General features: G+C 33.6%; 2 protein-coding genes and 1 pseudogene across 3 annotated transcripts; all 3 read right to left on the bottom strand.

Annotated features, from left to right (window-relative positions):
* Window positions 1-1873: 1873 nt before the first annotated feature.
* Window positions 1874-4482, bottom strand: LOC146898523 (putative UPF0481 protein At3g02645). Of its 2 annotated transcripts, none has more exons than XM_085732929.1 (2): window positions 4308-4482; window positions 1874-3891 (listed from the first exon to the last, which is right to left on the bottom strand). In XM_085732929.1, the coding sequence occupies exon 2, from the start codon at window positions 3801-3803 to the stop codon at window positions 2394-2396; it is 1410 nt and encodes a 469-aa protein (XP_085589055.1). In that variant the 5' UTR covers window positions 3804-3891; window positions 4308-4482; the 3' UTR covers window positions 1874-2393. The 2 variants fall into 2 exon arrangements, with proteins under 2 accessions (XP_085589055.1, XP_085589056.1); XM_085732930.1 differs by having other exon boundaries at window positions 2349-3891; window positions 4288-4482.
* Window positions 4483-9394: 4912 nt separating this feature from the next.
* Window positions 9395-16348, bottom strand: LOC146898522 (uncharacterized). The gene is made up of 7 exons (XM_085736577.1): window positions 15863-16348; window positions 14501-15598; window positions 14043-14356; window positions 13785-13839; window positions 13077-13252; window positions 12693-12972; window positions 9395-9493 (listed from the first exon to the last, which is right to left on the bottom strand). Exons 1-7 carry the CDS (start codon window positions 16346-16348, stop codon window positions 9395-9397), a joined length of 2508 nt encoding a protein of 835 aa, XP_085592703.1.
* Window positions 16349-16791: 443 nt separating this feature from the next.
* LOC146898521 (UPF0481 protein At3g47200-like) lies at window positions 16792-18798 on the bottom strand (annotated as a pseudogene).
* Window positions 18799-20550: the final 1752 nt, after the last annotated feature.

The following is a 20550-nucleotide window of genomic DNA, read 5'->3' as shown; positions in this document are numbered from 1 at the left end:
TTAATGGTCGAACCACTGAGTCACTGGTTGAACCGCATGACTAAATCGGATTAAACCGAATAACTCGGTTAGATGGCTCGGTTTTAAGATTAAATTTTTATAGGTATTTAACCCGATTAAATCAGATTGAACCAATGACTCGGTCACTTAAAAACTAAAAAACATGACATATAATATGTATATTAATATTTGTATAACTATATTTTTTTAAAGAGTATGGCTATATTTTGATGGCAGAAAATAGATTTTGTTTTGCATATATTAATATTGATATAATATGTGTATATGTTTTTTTAGGGGAGAGATGATTTGATATTACTTTTTTTTTTTTTTTAAAGAATGATATGATATTACTATTATTGGGTAAAGAATATTTTTAATAATGATATACTTACTTTGTCAAAAAATATATCTACTTAAATATTATTATATTTTATTTTATAACACAAGCATCTAATTGATTTGATGGTTAAGTTTCCATTTATTCCACCTTGATTTCACCCCATAAAAAAATAAAAACCCTAGTTTCTTCTCCTTCATCCACCAAAGAGGGGTGATTTAAGTTCAATTTTTGACCCAAAATCACCCCTCTAACTCGTTTTTCTATTTCCCTTTTATTGAAATAAGTGATTTTCACATCTATTTCGTTTTATTTTGTGATTTCGCCGTCTTCGTGCAACGTTGGTTGTTCGTCGTCTTTGTGCGACGTTGTTTGTTTTTCTTGTTTCTCTCAGGTATTTGATCACTTCAGATTGTCAGATCAACTTCGATCCAGTGCAGATCCAATCAATGACTTTGGCGTCATCCACGTTGCAGATCCGAAAACATGGTTATTTCGGAGATTTAAATATAGTCATATGTGTAGGCATTTGTATTTTGTCGTTTTATGCTATTAACATGGATGTTGTGAGCCTGTTCACAGATTCACCCTTTTTGTTTTTAGCGAATTTGCATTATATCGATGTACTCTTTCAATTTGAATAAATGAATGAATATCTTTTATTTTGTCAAAAAAAAAAGTTTCCATTTATTCCGTTTAATGTAGCATTAATGGATTTAATTAATGACTAATTATGATAAAAAAAATATTAAATCGGATTGGCTCCGAAAACCGACCGAGTCGCCGATTTTAACTGGTTTTTAGCGAGTCTTGCCGATTTCTACCGGTTTATTTACATGACCAATCCAATAAATGGCTCGAACCGGTATAGCCATCGGTTTTCAATCGGACCGGTTCGATCGACCGGTCCAAGCCGGTTTTTAAGACTATGCTTTTAGTTCATGTCCATCAATCGATGATATTTTAATTAGTCCATATGCTATACAAAGTCTGGAAATGACATTATATTAATCTTGTATATTAGGAATGCTTCTTTTTTTTTGGATAACTCTTACATGGTCACATTTACAACAAAAAAACACATTAACCAACTTTTTCAATAATAAACATAATTGTTTTTTTTTATTACCTTTTTTTGTGTGTCTAAAGAGTTTAAATTTATGATTGTGACCGCATAAGTATTGTTCATTATTTTATAGATAAACTGCTTGAGGTTGATTTGGTAAGAAGATAAAAAAGGAAGCAAACCCTAAACTTACTATATAATACACGTGTCTCGATCCAAACCATACCGCTTAGTTTTTTTTATTAGTAGGCGTTAAACTCGGTACCTTAGGGTTTAAAATACTCACACACATCGAACAACAATCACTTGTGTTAGACTTTGATTTGATGTAAAGTTTTAAGAATATTGAATCATGAAATTCTACTTTTTGTTGCTCTACTTTTTATGATCAAACTTTATATATAATAGTTACAAAAAGATGTAAAGTTCTATAAACATGAAAATAGACATTAGCACATATATAATAGTTACAAAAAGATGTAAAGTTCTATAAACATGAAAATAGACATTAGCACGAGAGTCTAACATAATTACTAATCACCAGCCACATCATTACATTACTCAATGGAAATCAGTTTCATTGCATTCTAATTTAATGACACTATGATTCTTTTTTTGAAACGGCTCAACTTTAATTAAAAATGTAGACACATTGTACAAGACAAAACAAGACGCGCTAAGAAACAAACAAGGAAAGGAAGGTCCCGCCCTGCGACAACCAAGGGCAGTGCTATTTCTCGCAAGCAAATTTCTCAAGAATTTCTTGCGAACATAAAATGCACTTGTAACAAAAAAAATAAAAAACATAAAATAGGACCCACTTGCCATACATGGGAGGTGCTGCATTAAAAGGATAGCAGTCGGGATAACTTCGGGAATGTTGTTTTCGCTATAAACAGCATAATCCGACAATCAAACAACCAAGAGGCAAAAAAGCATCCATACGCCCAACAACCGATATAGAAACAAGCTGCACAAATTTGAATCTCAACACCACAAATTCAACATAAATACACACAAATACATAGTAATTTTATTTGAATGCTGATGTTCATTTAGTGATGCGGTTAAAAATGTATTCATAGCCCATGGTGTATTGAAATGAGTATTGTAAGCTTGAGCAACCCATGTCTTCCATTTATTTGTGTAATGTTTTTCAATTTGAAGCTTGATGAGAATATATTTCTTGCTATAGGCTACTGCATTTGTGTAGGAAGAGTTGCAACACATTTTTGTTGGCAAATCATCGCCCAAATCATTGAAGAGATTTGCCAAATCTTCGTCGCTTCCAAGCAAGTTTTGAAATACACCGGCTAATCTAAGCTCCTTTACATCCTCTGCATTATCAATCAATGAATCCATGAAGGTAAAGAAGGAGCAACACTCATAGTTGTAAGGAACATCAGGACACATCTCATACGCTATTAAGTTCCGAAAAAAATACGGTGTGACATCGTTGAATAAAAAAACAGGCAGTCTTAGTTCTCCACTAATCGACTTTGATTTGAATGAAATGTTACTCCATTTCCATATATCTTTCTCGTTCGCCATCACTCGAATTCCCGCATTTTTAAGATCTCGAATGTTCTTATAAGTATTCCAATTAAAATTTAGTTCGTTATTACAATCATCTTGATTTAGGATTGTATTTTCCCCCACCTGATTGTGTTCATTTCCTTCATTGATGTCCATATTGGATGTCAAGTAAAGTGAGCGAACTGAATCAAGTATATGAAACGGTAAAGATTGTTCAAATGGGATCGCTACATTTCCTTGTCGTTTGCATTCACCCATACTGAGATAATTCCTATAACAATATCTCAAGTCCACACCCTTCTCTTTGCATATAATCTCCAACATTTTCCTTGGAAGTTGATTCTCCAACAACATAGCATCTCTAAACATATGCATCAATTGGCCATACTTAAGGTTTAGTGCTTGAGGACATTGGTCATCAATATTTTCCATAAAGTGAATCAAAGAACATCCATCCACAAACAAAATCCAAGCAATATCATTATTATTGTAGCCTTCAATTGCATCCTCAGTGAACATATTCTTCAAATCTTCAATATTATCTTCAATCTTTTGAACCAAAAGTTTACATGCTTTGTTAGCATCTTGATCAATTTTTTGACCATATTCTTCAACAAATATTGATGTCCATAGTAGCTTGTAATGCTCTCCTTCTTTCAGACTTTCATTCTTGTGATGAATAGGACCAAATGATATAATCTTTGGTGTGCAGTACTTATAAAACCTTTCATTTTGTCGCAAAAAGCTAGAAATCCTTTGAATCTTAGGAATTGAAATTTGATTATTTAGATCAAACCTTTGTTTTGCCTCTTTCAGTTGGGAAATCCTTTTATCCATAATGGTATCTAGTTTCTCTGCCATGGTCCCGTAGTTGAGTTCAATGGCTAACTACTCATGACAATTTTCTATTCATATTTTCGCTTCCATGTTCTGTTGTGGGTTTCCAAATCTAATTACCATAAGCACACGATCAGATAAATAGAGATAAAAATGAACGAACGTTATGTTTGCTCGCCTCGTGATTCTTAAAAATCTCTACGCTCGAATTTATCTATCCGGACAAAAAAAATAGCGTTTATTCTAAATTTGTTTATCATAATGCAATAAAAGACAATATGTTTCTGTCCGGATTGGTAAATTCGGAGAGATGTAGCTTTTAAGAAATCGGTAGGGGTAAAAGTATCTCTAAAAATGAGATCTACAAGTGTGTTAACTGAATAAAGATAAGAGGAGTATTTTATCAAATACTTAAGACAAGTACTTTCATCTAGAGAAAAAGAAACTAGTTGAAATCGCATATATCAACACTTGAAGAACAAATAATAAAAATGATAGAAACAATTACATTGGCTTTAGTATCTTTACCATATAGTCGTTAATTACTTCAACACTCCAACGTAGCAGTGATATACTAGAACTAGGTAACAAAAGGAAGAAATGCAGCCTAGCTTGGGACAATGGAGAAAGATCTAGTATGAAATTAGTTATATCATTTCTGGGATGCAAAACAAAGCATAATATACTTTATAGTAAGATGAATAATGCAATGTTGGACAGATGCATTTATGTAATGGAAATGCTTTTATTCGTTCCTATTTTCTGATCCACTCATTTTAAGTGGAGTGACAGGTGGCATGTAACTATTTGTACCTGATTTAATGATCCACTCAATGATGGTGAATTGAGTATAGGGTTTTGCTAACCAGTGCCCTAACGGCAATGCTTAAGGATTCTATTAGTAGAAATCATGTCTACAACTTTTGTCTTAGCAATGAGTACACAACTTTTTATTGTAAAGATACTTATTTTAGTACTATAACAAATGCTCCAAGAAGATTCGTTAACATTCTCCTTTACTTTAACATCCATGATCGTTAAAAAGATCTTAAGATACCATCTCATACTTAGGCAACATTTAATTATGGTTGATTTTATTTTGGAGAAATAAAAGCTAAAACTAAAAATGTACAATTAAAAAGAAAATATTATCTTATGAATTGTGTATTTTACTTTCTCTGACGTTGAAAAATAGTTCTTTTCCATATAATTTATTTTCTTTCTATATTTAATTCATTAACAAATGTTTAGACACTGTTGTCAAAAAAAGTGTTTAGACACTTATTAGCATGATCCAAATTGATTTTATTCTTTTTGCTCTTTTTATTGTGTTAAGGTTTGAAAATTATGAACGATGTCTTTTTTTTTTTAATGAAATTTTGATTTTGACTAAAACAAAAAATATAAATTTTGTTGTTTTCAAGTTATAACAAACCAAACTAACTATGATTATCTATTTCAATGACATCAACAATATAACAAAAAAATATAATCTATTTTTTTTTTAATGACACCAACAATCTTTATTGTAGAAAAAATTATTTAAGGGTATAATTGGGATAATGAAAAAGTAAATATAAATATACTCATCTAGTTTGTTACACTTTTTAAATGATAAAGGAAAAAAAACAGACACACACATACATATATATATATATATATATATATATATATATATATATATATTCATATCGTGTTTGTTACATTTATTTTAATATTTAAATTTATTCTTATTTATTTGTTACATGCGTTATTTTGGAAATTAAGGGTATTTTTGGAAAAGAAAAATTCAGCCCAAAAGTACTGAAAGGGGTAGTTTTCTTCATATATATAGTATAGATATTAGGGGTGTTCGCGGTGCGGTTTGGTTCGGTTTTGAGCATAAAAGTCATCCAAACCGCGAGATAAAAAAGCATGTGGTTTGGTTTGGTTCGGTTGATTTTTAAAAAGTCATCCAAACCAAACCAAACCAAACCAATGCGGTTTGGATTGGTTCGGTTTGTGCGGTTTATCGCGAGATAAAAAAATATTACATTAACTCTAATATTGCCAACTTTGTTACAAAATAAACATAGGACATTTTATTTTGCTGTTTATATGAAAAAATATTAGGTAAAACTTATATCAAAATAGGTAAAGTTAAGAAGAAACATAAGCATGAAACAAATTATTGGGAAGTAAAGGAAACAAATTCATCACGGGAAATGAATTGAAAGAGATGGAAAGGAATTAGAATCAAACCTGATGGTGCAGCAATGGAAAAATCGAATCAAAAGAGATTATTCTTGAGCTATGTAATTGGGCTAGTACATTTTTAAGTAATATTCATTATTCTTGCGGTTTGGTTTGGTTTGGTTCGGTTGCTGAGATGCAAACCGCAAACCGAACCGAACCGCGCGGTTTAGTGCAAAAGTCATCCGAATTCATCCGAACCAAGTGCGGTTTTTTGCGGTTTCGGTTTGGATTGGTTCGGTTTGTGGTTTTTCTATTGGGTTGGTTCGGTTTTGAACACCCCTGATATAAAGGAAAACATGAGTTTGAAGTGAATTATTCACTTTTAATTGTATTCTTAAATAAATTTATCGATAAGAATGTTATATTATTGATGTCATTTAAAAAAGGAAAATGCTTTATCTCGCGAATACATTCTTCGCAGAAAATTCACGAATGCTTTTTACTATAGAATAAAAAACTGGCCAGCATGTTTTACTTCTCCAAATTTGATTTATATTAACAATTCCAACCAAATTTGTTATTTAGAACATTCATTTTGTTTTATTGGGAGCATAAGCACAACAGATATGCATGGGACATAGAGACACTTCTACTATGAAACCCAGGTGGCGTGGCGGTGCCAAACTGAGATCTACGAATTTGTTATTGCATATAGTTAAGAGAATTATTTTGTCAAATAGTTAAAACAAGTACTATCATGCAGAGAAGAAGAAACTAGGTTGAAATCGCATATATCAACACTTGAAGAACAAATAATAAAAATGATAGAAACAAATACATTAGTTATAGTACCTTTACGATAGAGTCACTAAACTTTGACACTCCAACGCAGCAGTGAAATTACTAGTGCTAGGTAACAAAGGAAGAAATGCTGATAATGCAACAAAAGATATTCTTTCTATAAGTTTTTTTTTTTCTTTGATGAAAGGAGAGTTCTAAAGTTGTGAGGTCAAACAATTGCAAGTAAAATGAAAATGGAGAAAGATCTAGGGTGAAATTAGTTATATCGTTTCTGGGATGTAAAACAAAGCATGATGATATACTTTATAGTAAGATTCTTTTAGAGGATACTTTATAGTAGGATGAATAATGCAATGTTGGATAATACATTTATGAAATATTTATAATCATACCTATTTTCTGATCCACTCGTTTTAGGTGAAGTGACAAGTGGCGTGCAAATATTCGTAACTGAATTAATAATCCACGTAAGGTATATGATTTTACTTTAGAAGAAATGCTACAAACGAGCAAATCTTCGTAACTGATTTAATAATCCACGTAAGGTATATGATTATACTTTAGAAGAAATGCTACAAACGCTCACTTTTTAATATTCTCTTTAACATTCACTCTCTTATTAGATGAAACTCATGTGAGTCATACCACTTTATATGATATTTATTTCCAAAGTTGTAATACCCACAAAGATTACACCCAATAAAAAAGTAAGTGTTAGAGAGTGTTCATAACATTTCTCTTATATTTCTATTTGCACGCCTTATGATTCTTAAAAATCACTGATCGAATTTATCTATCAGAACACAAGAAAAGTATATATTCGGAGAGATGTAGTTTTTAAGAAATATGTAGGGGTTAAAAGTATGTCTAAAATTGAGATCTACAAATTTGTTACTGCATATGGTTAAGAGAAGTATTGTCGTGTAGAGAAAAAAAATGATAGAAACAATTACATTGACTTTAGTACCTTTACCATATAGTCGTTAAACTTCAACACTCCAACGCAGAAGTGAAATACATTATAGTAAGATTTTTTATTTTTTGAGAGGGTACTTTATAATAAGATGAATAATGCAATGTTGGACAGTTGTATTTATGGAATGGAGATGTTTCTATTCATATTTATTTTCTGATCCACTTATTTGTACCTGATTTAATGATCCACTCATCGTAGGTGATTTAAAGTTGCATGATCGTTAAAAAGATCTTAAGATACCACCTCATATTTAGGCAACATTTAATTATGGTTGATTTTATTTTGGAGAAATCAAAGCTAAAACTAAAAATGTACAATTAAAAAGAAAATATTATCTTATGAATTGTGTATTTTTACTTTCTTTTTATTTTTAACATTGAAAAATAGTTCTTTTCAATATAAATTATTTGCTTTTTATATTTAATTCCTTAACAAATGTCTAGAGCTACTTGTTAGCATGATCTAAATTGATTTTGTTCATGTAACCAAAAAAATATATTTGATTTTGTTCTTTTCATTGATTCTAACTTGCCGCTAGGATTTGTACTTATACTATATATAAAGGAAAACATGATTTTGAAGTGACTCTTTCACTTTTAATTATATTAAATTAATTTATCTATAAGAATGTTATATTATTGATGTCATTTAAAAAGATGAGAATTTATACTAGTATGCTATATTGTTGGTGCAAAATATGAATGTGTAAAATACCTATATCTATAATTTCAATCAAAATTTTATAAAAAATTAATGTTCATAATTTATACGTATTAATGCAATGAAAAAGGTGGACATACAGCTCGCAAATTTGTGACGTTATGGTCGCTGCTATTGTTCACACGGTCTATTCTATTTGGCTGGCTCGAAATGCGGTAAGGTTTGATGCTACCACTGTGTCTTTTCATGCGACATTGGCCAAGGTTTCTTCCTTCATTACTATGTCGGGTAACATCTCCAACGGAAACTGTGTAGCTGCAGATGTTGCCATTTTGGATCAGTTCTTTATTTCTCCCACATACAGGCGGTTCAAAGATATTATCCCGGTCTTTTGGAAAGGCTCCTACCTTTCCTTGGGTTAAAGCTAACACAGATGGTTCGGTCAAGAATCATTTGGCGGCTTGCGGAGGTATTTTTCGTGATTATCGTGGCACTTTTTTAGGTGGCTTCGCAAGTAATATTGGTGGCGGTTCTGTGTATGATGCTGAAATTTTGGGACTCATCTTGACCATGGAATTTGCGATTGCTAATAATTGGACCCGTGTTTGGCTTGAAACGGATTCCTCTAGCGTGATAAAAGCTTTTCATAAGCCTTCTCTCGTTCCTATTTGTCTTCGTAACCGCTGGCATAATTGTACTCACAAAGGCTTGATTTTAATTTGTTCTCATATTTTCCGTGAGGGAAATTCTTGTGCGGACGGGCTAGCAGCCATGGGTCATGACACTACTGATACATCATGGTTTACCATTTTGCCTCCTCATTTGTTGGCGGATTTTGCTAGGGACAGGAATGGTCTCCCGAATTATCGATTTCCTTAGCTTTCTTTTCCTTTTTTTTTTAGCCTTTGCTTTTTCTTTTCTTTAGAGGGTTTTGGCCTAGTCCGTCCCCCCCCCCCCCCCCCCCCCCTTTTGTAATTTTTTTCCCCTTTTTTTGTTAATAATATTACTTATTAGGAAGGCGGTAGAGGATGGGAGTGTCTGTTAGGTGCCAACCTAGTTGGGATGTTTGAGGCGCTCCCGGATACCCAACCTTCCTCTTGGCCTTATCAAAAAAAAAAAAAAAAAAGGTGGACATACAAATACAAATGGCTATTTAAACGCTATTTTTTTATAATTATTTTACTCAAATGGTAAAACAGTTTAAATAACCTTGTACCAAAATAAAATAAAATTGAAGTAGCCCTTAAACCACTCACACTTTTATATTAAAATTTTCACTCAATTTTGCTTCGAATTCAAACGCAACTTATTTCATGTGTTCATCATTTTTTTTTTGACCATTTTCGTTAAAAAAATTAATATTTGTTTTATTTTAGTTAAAAAAAAGCTCATTGGTCATTTTTCATATATTTAAGAATAAATTATGAAATTGAAACCCTAGATTGTAAGTGTCTGACAATTTGAGACCTCATATTCCCAAAATAATAAATTTCTCCCTGAAAATGAATTGTTATGGGATTTATGTCAGTTAAATGACATTTTGACTTGTCTTCGTTGATGACACATCATATGGAGCATTGTGACAATATTTCTACAATTAATTTCTACATGATTGATTTGTAAATTTCATGGAGTAGTTTACCATTATAAGTATGAAAATTAAGGAGCATTTTGCCTTTTAAGTAATTTAAATTTATGGAATATTTGCATAATTTTTTTAAACTTTTGCAGGAAATGAAGTATGAATTTGGAATCATGCCACCACCTATCAGACTAAACATATGATAAAGTAGACCATTCTTGTGATTATTATCCAAATCAACAAGTGTGTTTTACATTGTTATAACAGTAGTCATATGATCATAATCATAACCAAAAATATAAAACAGGTCATAATCAAAATATATCATCTTAAAAAAGAGTTTTACTATCCTCCATTTACTTTATTTATTTTTTCATATAGTTATGAGAGAGAACTCTTTCGTAAATGAAAAATAAATAGAAGAAAGCCAAACTCCAAAAAAAAATTATAAGATTGTCACGATGTTGGGTGTAAATATTTGAATCTTGAGATGTTAGCCAGAGCTGGAATGAATAATGTCAATTATGGTCGATGTGCTTGTGATCACTTTGATCCCTAATATGAAAATGGAACTTTTATTGAATGTGACGGTGGCCAGGGCTGCTATGACATGAAAATGAAACTTTAACATGTTAGTAACCTTTAACATGCATTAAGAATCCAATGCTTTTTAGTCATAGTTTTAAAACTCGGTTCGGTCATCGACTCGGCAAGGGTGTTGGGTCACCGGGTTAATGGTCGAACCACTGAGTCACTGGTTGAACCGCATGACTAAATCGGATTAAACCGAATAACTCGGTTAGATGACTCGGTTTTAAGATTAAATTTTTATAGGTATTTAACCTGATTAAATCAGATTGAACCAATGACTCAGTCACTTAAAAACTAAAAAACTGACATATAATATGTATATTAATATTTGTATAACTATATTTTTTTAAGGAGTATAGCTATATTTTGATGGCAGAAAATAGATTTTGTTTTGCATATATTAATATTGATATAATATGTGTATATGTTTTTTTAGGGGAGAGATGATATGATATTACTTTTTTTTTTAAAGAATGATACGATATTACTGTTATTGGGTAAATAATATTTTTAATAATGATATACTTACTTTGTCAAAAAATATATCTACTTAAATATTAATATATTTCATTTTATAACACAAGCATCTAATTGATTTGATGGTTAAGTTTCCATTTATTCCATCTTGATTTCACCCCATAAAAAAATAAAACCCTAGTTTCTTCTCCTTCATCCACCAAAGAGGGGTGATTTAGGGTCAATTTTTGACCCAAAATCACCTATCTAAGGTATTTGATCGCTTCAGATTGTCAGATCAGCTTCGATCCAGTGCAGATCCAATCAATGACTTTGGCGTCATCCACGTTGCAGATCCGAAAACATGGTTATTTCGGAGATTTAAATATAGTCATATGTGTAGGCATTTGTATTTTGCCGTTTTATGCTATTAACATGGATGTTGTGAGCCTGTTCACAGATTCACCCTTTTTGTTTTTAGCGAATTTGCATTATATCGATGTACTCTTTCAATTTGAATGAATGTATATCTTTTATTTTGTCAAAAAAAAAAGTTTCCATTTATTCCGTTTAATGTAGCATTAATGGATTTAATTAATGACTAATTATGATAAAAAAAAACTATTAAATCGGATTGGCTCCGAAAACCGACCGAGTCGCCGATTTTAACCGGTTTTTAGCGAGTCTTGCCGGTTTCTACCGGTTTATTTACATGACCAATCCAATAAATGGCTCGAACCGGTATAGCCACCGGTTTTCAATCGGACCGGTTCGATCGACCGGTCCAAGCTGGTTTTTAAAACTATGCTTTTAGTTCATGTCCATCAATCGATGATATTTTAATTAGTTCATGCTATACAAAGTCTGGAAATGACATTATATTAATCTTGTATATTAGGAATGCTTCTTTTTTTTTGTTTTGATAACTCTTACATGGTCACATTTACAACAAAAAAACACATTAACCAACTTTTTCAATAATAAACATAATTGTATTTTTTTATTACCTTTTTTTGTGTGTCTAAAGAGTTTAAATTTATGATTGTGACCGCATAAGTATTGTTCATTATTTTATAGATAAATTGCTTGAGGTTGATTTGGTAAGAAGAGAAAAAAGGAAGCAAACCCTAAACTTACTATATAATACACGTGTCTCGATCCATACCATACCGCTAAGTTTTTTTTATTAGTAGGCGTTAAAATCGGTACCTTAGGGTTTAAAATACTCACACACATTGAACAACAATCACTTGTGTTAGACTTTGATTTGATGTAGAGTTTTTTTTTTTTTTTTGCGTTGAAAACAATTTCATTAACGAAAGTCTGGCAATAAATCAAATGGCAAGAATGCAGATATACAAGGCGGAGTTTCTTCGACCCATATGAAATCTAAATTCTTAAGAGCATATTTAGCAAAATAATGAGCAGCTTGGTTGGCTTCACGCCTAACATGCAAAAAATTTAAACTACGAAAACTATCCTTAAAACTAATACAATCTCGAATAATAGAGCCAGCATAGCTGGGAGATTGTTGGTGGGCATTCAACGCTAAAACCACATTAGAAGCATCTGATTTTGCTATAAGATTCAGAAAAGACATGTCTTTTGCAAATTCCAAACCCTTCCGCATAGCTAAAGCTTCTGCAACCTCTGAATCTGGTAATGAACATACTTGCCAACAACTAGCACCAACGACAACGCCTTCATAATCTCTCACAACAACACCAATACCCCACTTATCACCCTTTACCGGACCCGCTGCGTCAACATTAAGCTTATAGAAACCACTAAAAGGAGGTGTCCAATGAACATCAGATATTGGCAAAATTAGGCCTCCACTTAGTGCCTCCACCAACACCTTACTAGCACTCTTAAAATTCACAATAGATCTTTGTGCCTTTTGAATAGTGGCAGCCACATCAACATCAGTCCCCTCAAAACATTTCTTATTTCTACAGCACACCATATCTCATAACACAAAGCCAGAACATGGACTATAATATCCTCATCGACATCAATAATATTTTTCTCTAACCACTTATGAAAAGGAACATACCTGGAATCATGCGAATTAAATACTACACCTAAAGAGGAAGCAAACCATATCTGCTTTGACCAATGACACTCCATAAAGAGGTGTGAAATTGTCTCATTATGTTCCCCACAAAGAACACACAATGGATCGCTACTTATTCCTCTTTTAAACAGATCATTTTTTACTGGTAGTTTTTCCTGTAGAATCCTCCAAGAAAAGTGGATGTGTTTTGGAATACTTTTTATTTTCCATAATTTTTTCCACACTTGGTGATTATTGTCCAGCATTGAGCTATGTGAGCCATCTGCTTCACGCCTTGCCTTTAAGAAATGGTATGAACTCTTCACTGAAAAAGTAGCTGACCGTGAAGCACCCCACACAAATTCATCTTGCAATTGTGAGAAAGAAATTGGAAATTGAAGAATTTGTTGAGCCTCAAAAGGGAGAAAAAATTCATTAATTAAAGGAGCATTCCAACATCGAATATCATGGTGAATGAGATCTGAAACAAAACTAATATCACAATTAGGGGGTTTAGGGGACCAAATCTTGTGTCCATTTTGATAAGGAAGCCAATTATCCTCCCATACATTAATTAGACGACCGTCTCCTACTCTCCAAATACCAGTTTTCTCAATAACATCCACTCGTGCTTGCAAAATACTTCTCCATGTATAACTTGGGCAGTAACCAGTTGAAGCTTTCAAGAAATTGCTTCTAGGAAAATACCTTGCTTTCAAACATTGTGAGATCAATAAGTCGTCGTTGTGCATAATACGCCAACCTTGTTTAGACAACATTGCAAGGTTAAACTCATGAAATGTTCGAAAGCCTATTCCACCTTTCTTTTTTTCCTTACATAATGTCTCCCATTTAATCCAATGGATTTTACGTTCACCTTGCTTGCTACCCCACCAGAACCTACTAATCATACTTTCAATATGCTAACATAAACCCATCGGAAGTAGAAAACAACTCATCACATACGTAGGAATAGCTTGAACCACTGATTTGATCAAAACTTCTCTCCCAGCAGTTGATAGAAATTTTTCTTTCCAACCTTTCAGCTTCTTCCACACCCTATCTTGGACAAAATTGAAAACATGTTTCTTAGACCTACCAACAAAAGCAGGCAGCCCCAGATACTTTGAATGACACTCAACAGCCTTAATTTGCATCCAACCTTGGAATAAAATTTTACGATCATCAGGTACATTTCGGCTAAAAGAGATTTCAGATTTGTCCAAATTAATAATTTGACCAGAAGCAGATTGGTAAGTATTAAGAATTTCTTGAATGGTCTGAGAGTCTTAAAAAGAATCCCTACAGAAAATGAGGCTATCATCTGCAAAAAATAAATGATTAATTTTTGGAGCTCCTCTAGCTATTTGAATTCCATGAAGGCCCTTTTCTAATTGTGCTTTATTTAGAAGCCCAGAAAAAACCTCAGCACATAAGATAAATAGGTAAGGAGATAAAGGGTCCCCTTGACGGAGACCTCGTTGAGGATAAAACTTTTGACAAAGACTTCCATTCAACAACACAGAGAAAGAAACAGTGGAAATACAATTGAAAATCAAGTTCTGCCATTTCTGAGAAAAACCCATAGACTGAAGCACCTCAATCAAAAAATTCCACTCGATACGATCATATGCTTTTGACATATCTAGCTTTAATGCCACACACCCCTTCTTACCTTTTCTTTTTTTCCTCATATAATGAAAAGATTCAAAAGCTAGTAAGGCATTATCAGTAATTAAACGTCCCGGCACAAAAGCACTTTGGAAATTTCCAATGATATCTGGAAGAATCAATTTCAACCTATTCGCAATTGTTTTCGTAATTATTTTAAAAATGACATTGCAAAGAGAAATAGGTCGAAAATCACCTGGCACCTTCGGCTTCTTCTTTTTTGGAATAAGACAAATATATGTATAATTAATGTTGCTCGGGTTTCCACCACCATTGAGAATCTTCAAAGCAAAAGAAGTCACATCTTTGCCAACTATACTCCAAAATTGTTGATAAAATAAAGCAGGCATTCCGTCCGGCCCCGGGGCAGCATGAGGTTTTAAATTTTTAGCTGCTAGGAAAACCTCATTTTCTGTGAACTCAGCTTCCAATATGTTACGCATAGCATCCGATAATCTATCTTTGACCACTTGCACAACTTCGGTAATTCTTTCTAGGAGACTTGTAGAGAAAAGATCTTGAAAGAAATTATTAAAAACTCTGGCAAAGTCTTCCTCATCATCAAATTTTTCCCCATAATCGTCACATATAGATTCCACCCAATTTCTAGATTTTCTCTGAGAAGCTTTTTGATGAAATTTTTTTGTATTTTTATCTCCATGCTTTAACCACAAAGCACGAGACCTCTGAGCCCACCAAATTTCTTCACTTTCCACCAAGTCATTCAATCTAGCCTCAACTCGTCGAATTTCTGACATCACCCCCTCATGTCGAGTTTGCTTATTAAGATCATCCAATTTCTTTTGAACAATTTTTATCTGATTGGGAACATCACCAAAACGATCCTTACTCTAGTTAGAAAGATCATTCACACATCGATTAATTTTGTTAGACATAGAATCCCCTGCCACCTCCCAAGAACCATTCACTGCTTCCAAAATTCCACTATCACGTAGCCAACATTCTTCAAAACGTTGTAATTTAAGAACATTTTGTTTTTTCTTTGGCTTCCTAGAAGCAAGCCGCAACCACAAAGGTAGATGATCTGAAGCATATCTTGTCAAATGCACCACTGAAGCCGAAGGATAAAATGAGGACTAGGCTGGCGTAGCTACCATCCTATCAAGGCGTGCCTTGATATTAGACACACCATCTTGTCTATTATGCCAAGTAAATTTATCACCCTCAAAACCTAAGTCAGAAAGATTGTGATTTTGAAGAGTGTCCCTAAACATTGAAATCATATGAGAGCTTCCGAAATTCCCACCTTCCTTCTCATCCTGTGAAAGAATCAGATTAAAATCCCCCATGAGAAGCCATTTATCAGTACTTTCCACCAATGATAACTGGTCAATTAACTCGCAAGTTTTATGCTTCATTTGAGATTCCGAAAAACCATATACCCCAGTAAGCCTCCATTTCTCATCTCCATTCTGAATAGCAATTAAGATATCAATATGGTTAGAGGAAAGAGATAATACCTCCACTTCAACTCCTTCCTTCCAAAACATTGCAAGACCGCCAGCACGTCTATTGCCTTCTCCTGAACAACTAACGGCAACAACACCAGATAAACCTTGAACATTCCTAAACTTGCTCATCTCAAAATGTTTTTTCTTAGTCTCTGAGAGAAATACACATGTGGGATTAAAACTCCTTATTAAAAGGGAATACCAAAAAACATTATTCATGAGCAATTCATCAAATAGGTTTAGGGCATTCTTACTTGATATTAATAGAGGTGGGCGAATGAATTTCAATGGTGGCAGCACGAAAGAAACCCTAATTAAAAATGCATAGTGTATGTCTTCTCAACGATCAGATTTGATGTAGAGTTTTAAGAATATTGAATCATGAAATTCTACTTTTTGTTGCTCTACTTTTTATGATCAAACTTTATATATAACAAAATAAATAATAGTTACAAAAAGATGTAAAGTTCTATAAACATGAAAATAGACATTAGCATGAGAGTCTAACATAATTACTAATCACCAGCCACATCATTACATTACTCAATGGAAATCAGTTTCATTGCATTCTAATTTAATGAAACTATGATTTTTTTTTTGAAACGGATCAACTTTAATTAAAAATGTAGACACATTGTACAAGACAAAACAAGACGCGCTAAGAAACAAACAAGGAAAGGAAGGTCCTGCCCTGCGACAACCAAGGGCAGTGCTATTTCTCGCGAGCAAATTTCTCAAGAATTTCTCGCGAACATAAAATGCAGTTGTAACAAAAAAAATAAAAAACATAAAATAGGACCCACTTGCCATACATGGGAGGTGCTGCATTAAAAGGATAGCGGTAGGGATAACTTCGGGAATGTTGTTTTCGCTATAAACAGCATAATCCGACAACCAAACAACCAAGAGGCAAGAAAGCATCCATACGCCCAACAACCGATATAGAAACAAGCTCCACAAATTTGAATCTCAACACCACAAATTCAACACAAATACACACAAATACATAGTAATTTTATTTGAATGCTGATGATCATTTAGGATGTATGGCATACCAAGTTTGGATGAAAGTAGATTCAATGCTAGTGATGCGGCTTAAAATGCAATCATAGCCCATGGTGTATTGAAATGAGTATTGCAAGCTTGAGCCAACCATGTCTTCCATTTATTTGTGTAATGTTTTTCAATTTCGTGCTTGATGAGAATATATTTCTTGCTATAGGCTACTGCATTTGTGTAGGAAGAGTGGCAACACATTTTTGTTGGCAAATCATCGCCCAAATCATTGAAGAGATTTGCCAAATCTTCGTCGCTTCCAAGCAAGTTTTGAAATACACCGGCTAATCTAAGCTCCTTTACATCCTCCGCATTATCAATCAATGAATCCATGAAGGTAAAGGAGCAACACTCATAGTTGTAATGAACATCATGGCACATCTCATACGCTATTAAGTTCCGAAAAAAATACGGTGTGACATCGTTGAATAAAAAAACAGGGAGTCTTAGTTCTCCACTAAACCACTTTGATTTGAATGAGATATTACTCCATGTCCATTCATCTTTCTCGTTCGCCATCACCTGAATCCCCGCATTTTTATGATCTCAAATGTTCTTATAAGTATTCCAACTAAATTTTAGACCGTCATTACAATCAATTTGATTTAGGATTGTATTTTCCCCCACCTGATTGTGTTCATTTCCTTCATTGATGTCCATATTGGATGTCAAGTAAAGTGAGCGAACTGAATCAAGTATATGAAACGGTAAAGATTGTTCAAATGGGATCGCTACATTTCCTTGTCGTTTGGATTCACCCATACTGAGATAATTCCTATAACAATATCTCAAGTCCACAACCTTCTCTTTGCATATAATCTCCAACATTTTCCTTGGAAGTTGATTCTCCAACAACATAGCATCTCTAAACATATGCATCAATTGGTCATACTTAAGGTTTAGTGCTTGAGGACATTGGTCATCAATATTTTCCATAAAGTGTATCAAAGAACATCCATCCACAAACAAAATCCAAGCAATATCATTATTATTGTAGCCTTCAATTGCATCCTCAGTGAACATATTCTTCAAATCTTCAATATTATCTTCAATCTTTTGAACCAAAAGTTTACATGCTTTTTTAGCATCTTGATCAATTTTTTGACCATATTCTTCAACAAATATTGATGTCCATAGTAGCTTGTAATGCTCTCCTTCTTTCAGACTTTTATTATTGTGATGAATAGGACCAAATGATATAATCTTAGGTGTGCAGTACTTATAAAACCTTTCATTTTGTCGCAAAAAGTTAGAAACCCTTTGAATCTTAGGAATTGAACTTTGCTTATTTAGATCAAACCTTTCTTTTGCCTTTTTCAGTTGGGAAATCCTTTTATCTATAATGGTATCTAGTTTCTCTGCCATGGTCCCGTGGTTGAGTTCAATGGCTAACTACTCGTGTACAATTTTCTATTCATATTTTCGCTTCCATGTTCTGTTGTTGGTTTCTAAATCTAATATACGAGTTAGAATTACCATAAGCACACGATCAGATAAATAGAGATAAAAATGAACAAACGTTATGTTTGCTCGCCTCGTGATTCTAAAAAATCTCTACGCTCGAATTTATCTATCCGGGAAAAAAAATGGCGTTTATTCTAAATTTGTTTATCATTACGCAATAAAAGACAATATGTTTCTGTCCGGATTGGTAAAGTGGTTGCTTATGCATCAAGACAGTTGAGAATCCATGAACGAAATTACCCTACTCATGATCTTGAATTAGCTGCAGTTGTATTTGTGCTTAAGATTTGGAAACATTACTTGTATGGTTCGAGATTTGAGGTGTTTAGTGATCACAAGAGCTTGAAGTATCTGTTTGATCAGAAAGAATTGAATATGAGACAACGAAGGTGGCTAGAATTGTTGAAAGATTATGACTTTGGCTTGAATTATCATCCGGGTAAAGCTAATGTTGTTGCAGATGCCTTAAGTAGGAAGACTTTGCATATGTCCGCTATGATGGTTAAAGAGTTTGAATTGCTTGAACAGTTTAGAGATTTGAGCTTAGTTTGTGAAATGTCATCTCAGAGTGTTAAGCTAGGAATGCTGAAAATTGATAATGATTTCCTGAAGAGTATTAGGGAGGCGCAGAAGGTTGATGTTAACTTTGTAGACTTGTTGGTTGCTAGTGATCAAACTGAAGATAGTGACTTTAAGGTAGATGATCAAGTTGTGTTGAGGTTTCGAGGTAGGATATGTATTCCAGATAATGATGAAATTAAGAAGATGATTCTTGAAGAGAGTCATAGGAGTAGTTTAAGTATTCATCCGGGAGCTACAAAGATGTATCATGACTTAAAGAAGTTGTTTTGGTGGTCTGGATTGAAACGTGATGTAGCACAATTTGTCTACTCTTGTTTGATTTGTCAGAAGTCAAAGGTAGAACATCAGAAACCTGCTGAATTGATGACACCGTTAGATGTACCAGAATGGAAATGGGATAGTATATCCATGGATTTTGTGACGAGTTTGCCGAACACTCCTAGAGGGAATGACGCCATTTGGGTGATTGTTGATAGATTGACAAAGTCGGCACACTTCATTCCGATCAATATTAGTTTTCCTGTAGCTCAGTTGGCAGAAATTTATATTCGAGATATTGTGAAGCTGCATGGTGTTCCTTCAAGCATTGTGTCAGATAGAGATCCAAGATTTAATTCTAGATTTTGGAAGAGTTTACAAGAGGCTTTAGGCTCTAAGTTGAGATTGAGTTCGGCTTATCATCCCCAAACAGATGGTCAATCGGAAAGAACGATTCAGTCACTCGAAGATTTGTTGAGAGTATGTGTACTTGAGCAAGGGGGAACATGGGATAGTCATCTCCCGTTGATAGAGTTCACTTATAATAACAATTATCATTCGAGTATTAGGATGACACCTTTTGAGGCTTTGTATGGTCGGAGGTGTAGGACTCCGTTGTGTTGGTTTGAGACAGGTGAAAATGTGGTTTTAGGACCAGAAATTGTTCAACAGACTACTGAGAAGGTGAAAATGATTCAAGAGAAGATGAAAGCGTCGCAGATTCGACAGAAGAGTTACCATGATAAGCGTAAGAAAGACCTTGAGTTTCAAGAGGGAGACCATGTGCTCTTGAGAGTTACTCCGACGACCGGTGTTGGTCGTGCATTGAAGTCAAAGAAGTTGACTCCAAAGTTTATTGGTCCTTATCAGTATCTGAGAGGATTGGCATGGTGGCTTATAGAGTTGGCTTACCACCGCATTTATCGAATTTATATGATGTGTTTCATGTGTCGCAGTTGAGGAAGTATGTT

The sequence above is a fragment of the Medicago sativa genome, chromosome 8, assembly GCF_051527215.1.
Source record: "Medicago sativa cultivar Bolivia chromosome 8, Bolivia_mono, whole genome shotgun sequence".
NCBI lineage: Eukaryota > Viridiplantae > Streptophyta > Magnoliopsida > Fabales > Fabaceae > Medicago > Medicago sativa.
Note: the sequence above shows the minus strand (reverse complement) of the source record. Positions and strands in the feature narration are given on the sequence as shown.

Coding starts and splice junctions, on each gene's coding strand:
- LOC146898522 (XM_085736577.1), bottom strand. CDS start 16,348: ATGAGCAAGTTTAGGAATGTTCAAGGTTTATCTGGTGTTGTTGCCGTT. Junction 14,357..14,500: donor TATTTATCTTATGTGCTGAG/GTTTTTTCTGGG, acceptor TAAGACTCTCAG/ACCATTCAAGAAATTCTTAA. Junction 9,494..12,692: donor TTGGTGCTAGTTGTTGGCAA/GTATGTTCATTA, acceptor TTTTTTGATAAG/GCCAAGAGGAAGGTTGGGTA.
- LOC146898523 (XM_085732929.1), bottom strand. CDS start 3,803: ATGGCAGAGAAACTAGATACCATTATGGATAAAAGGATTTCCCAACTG.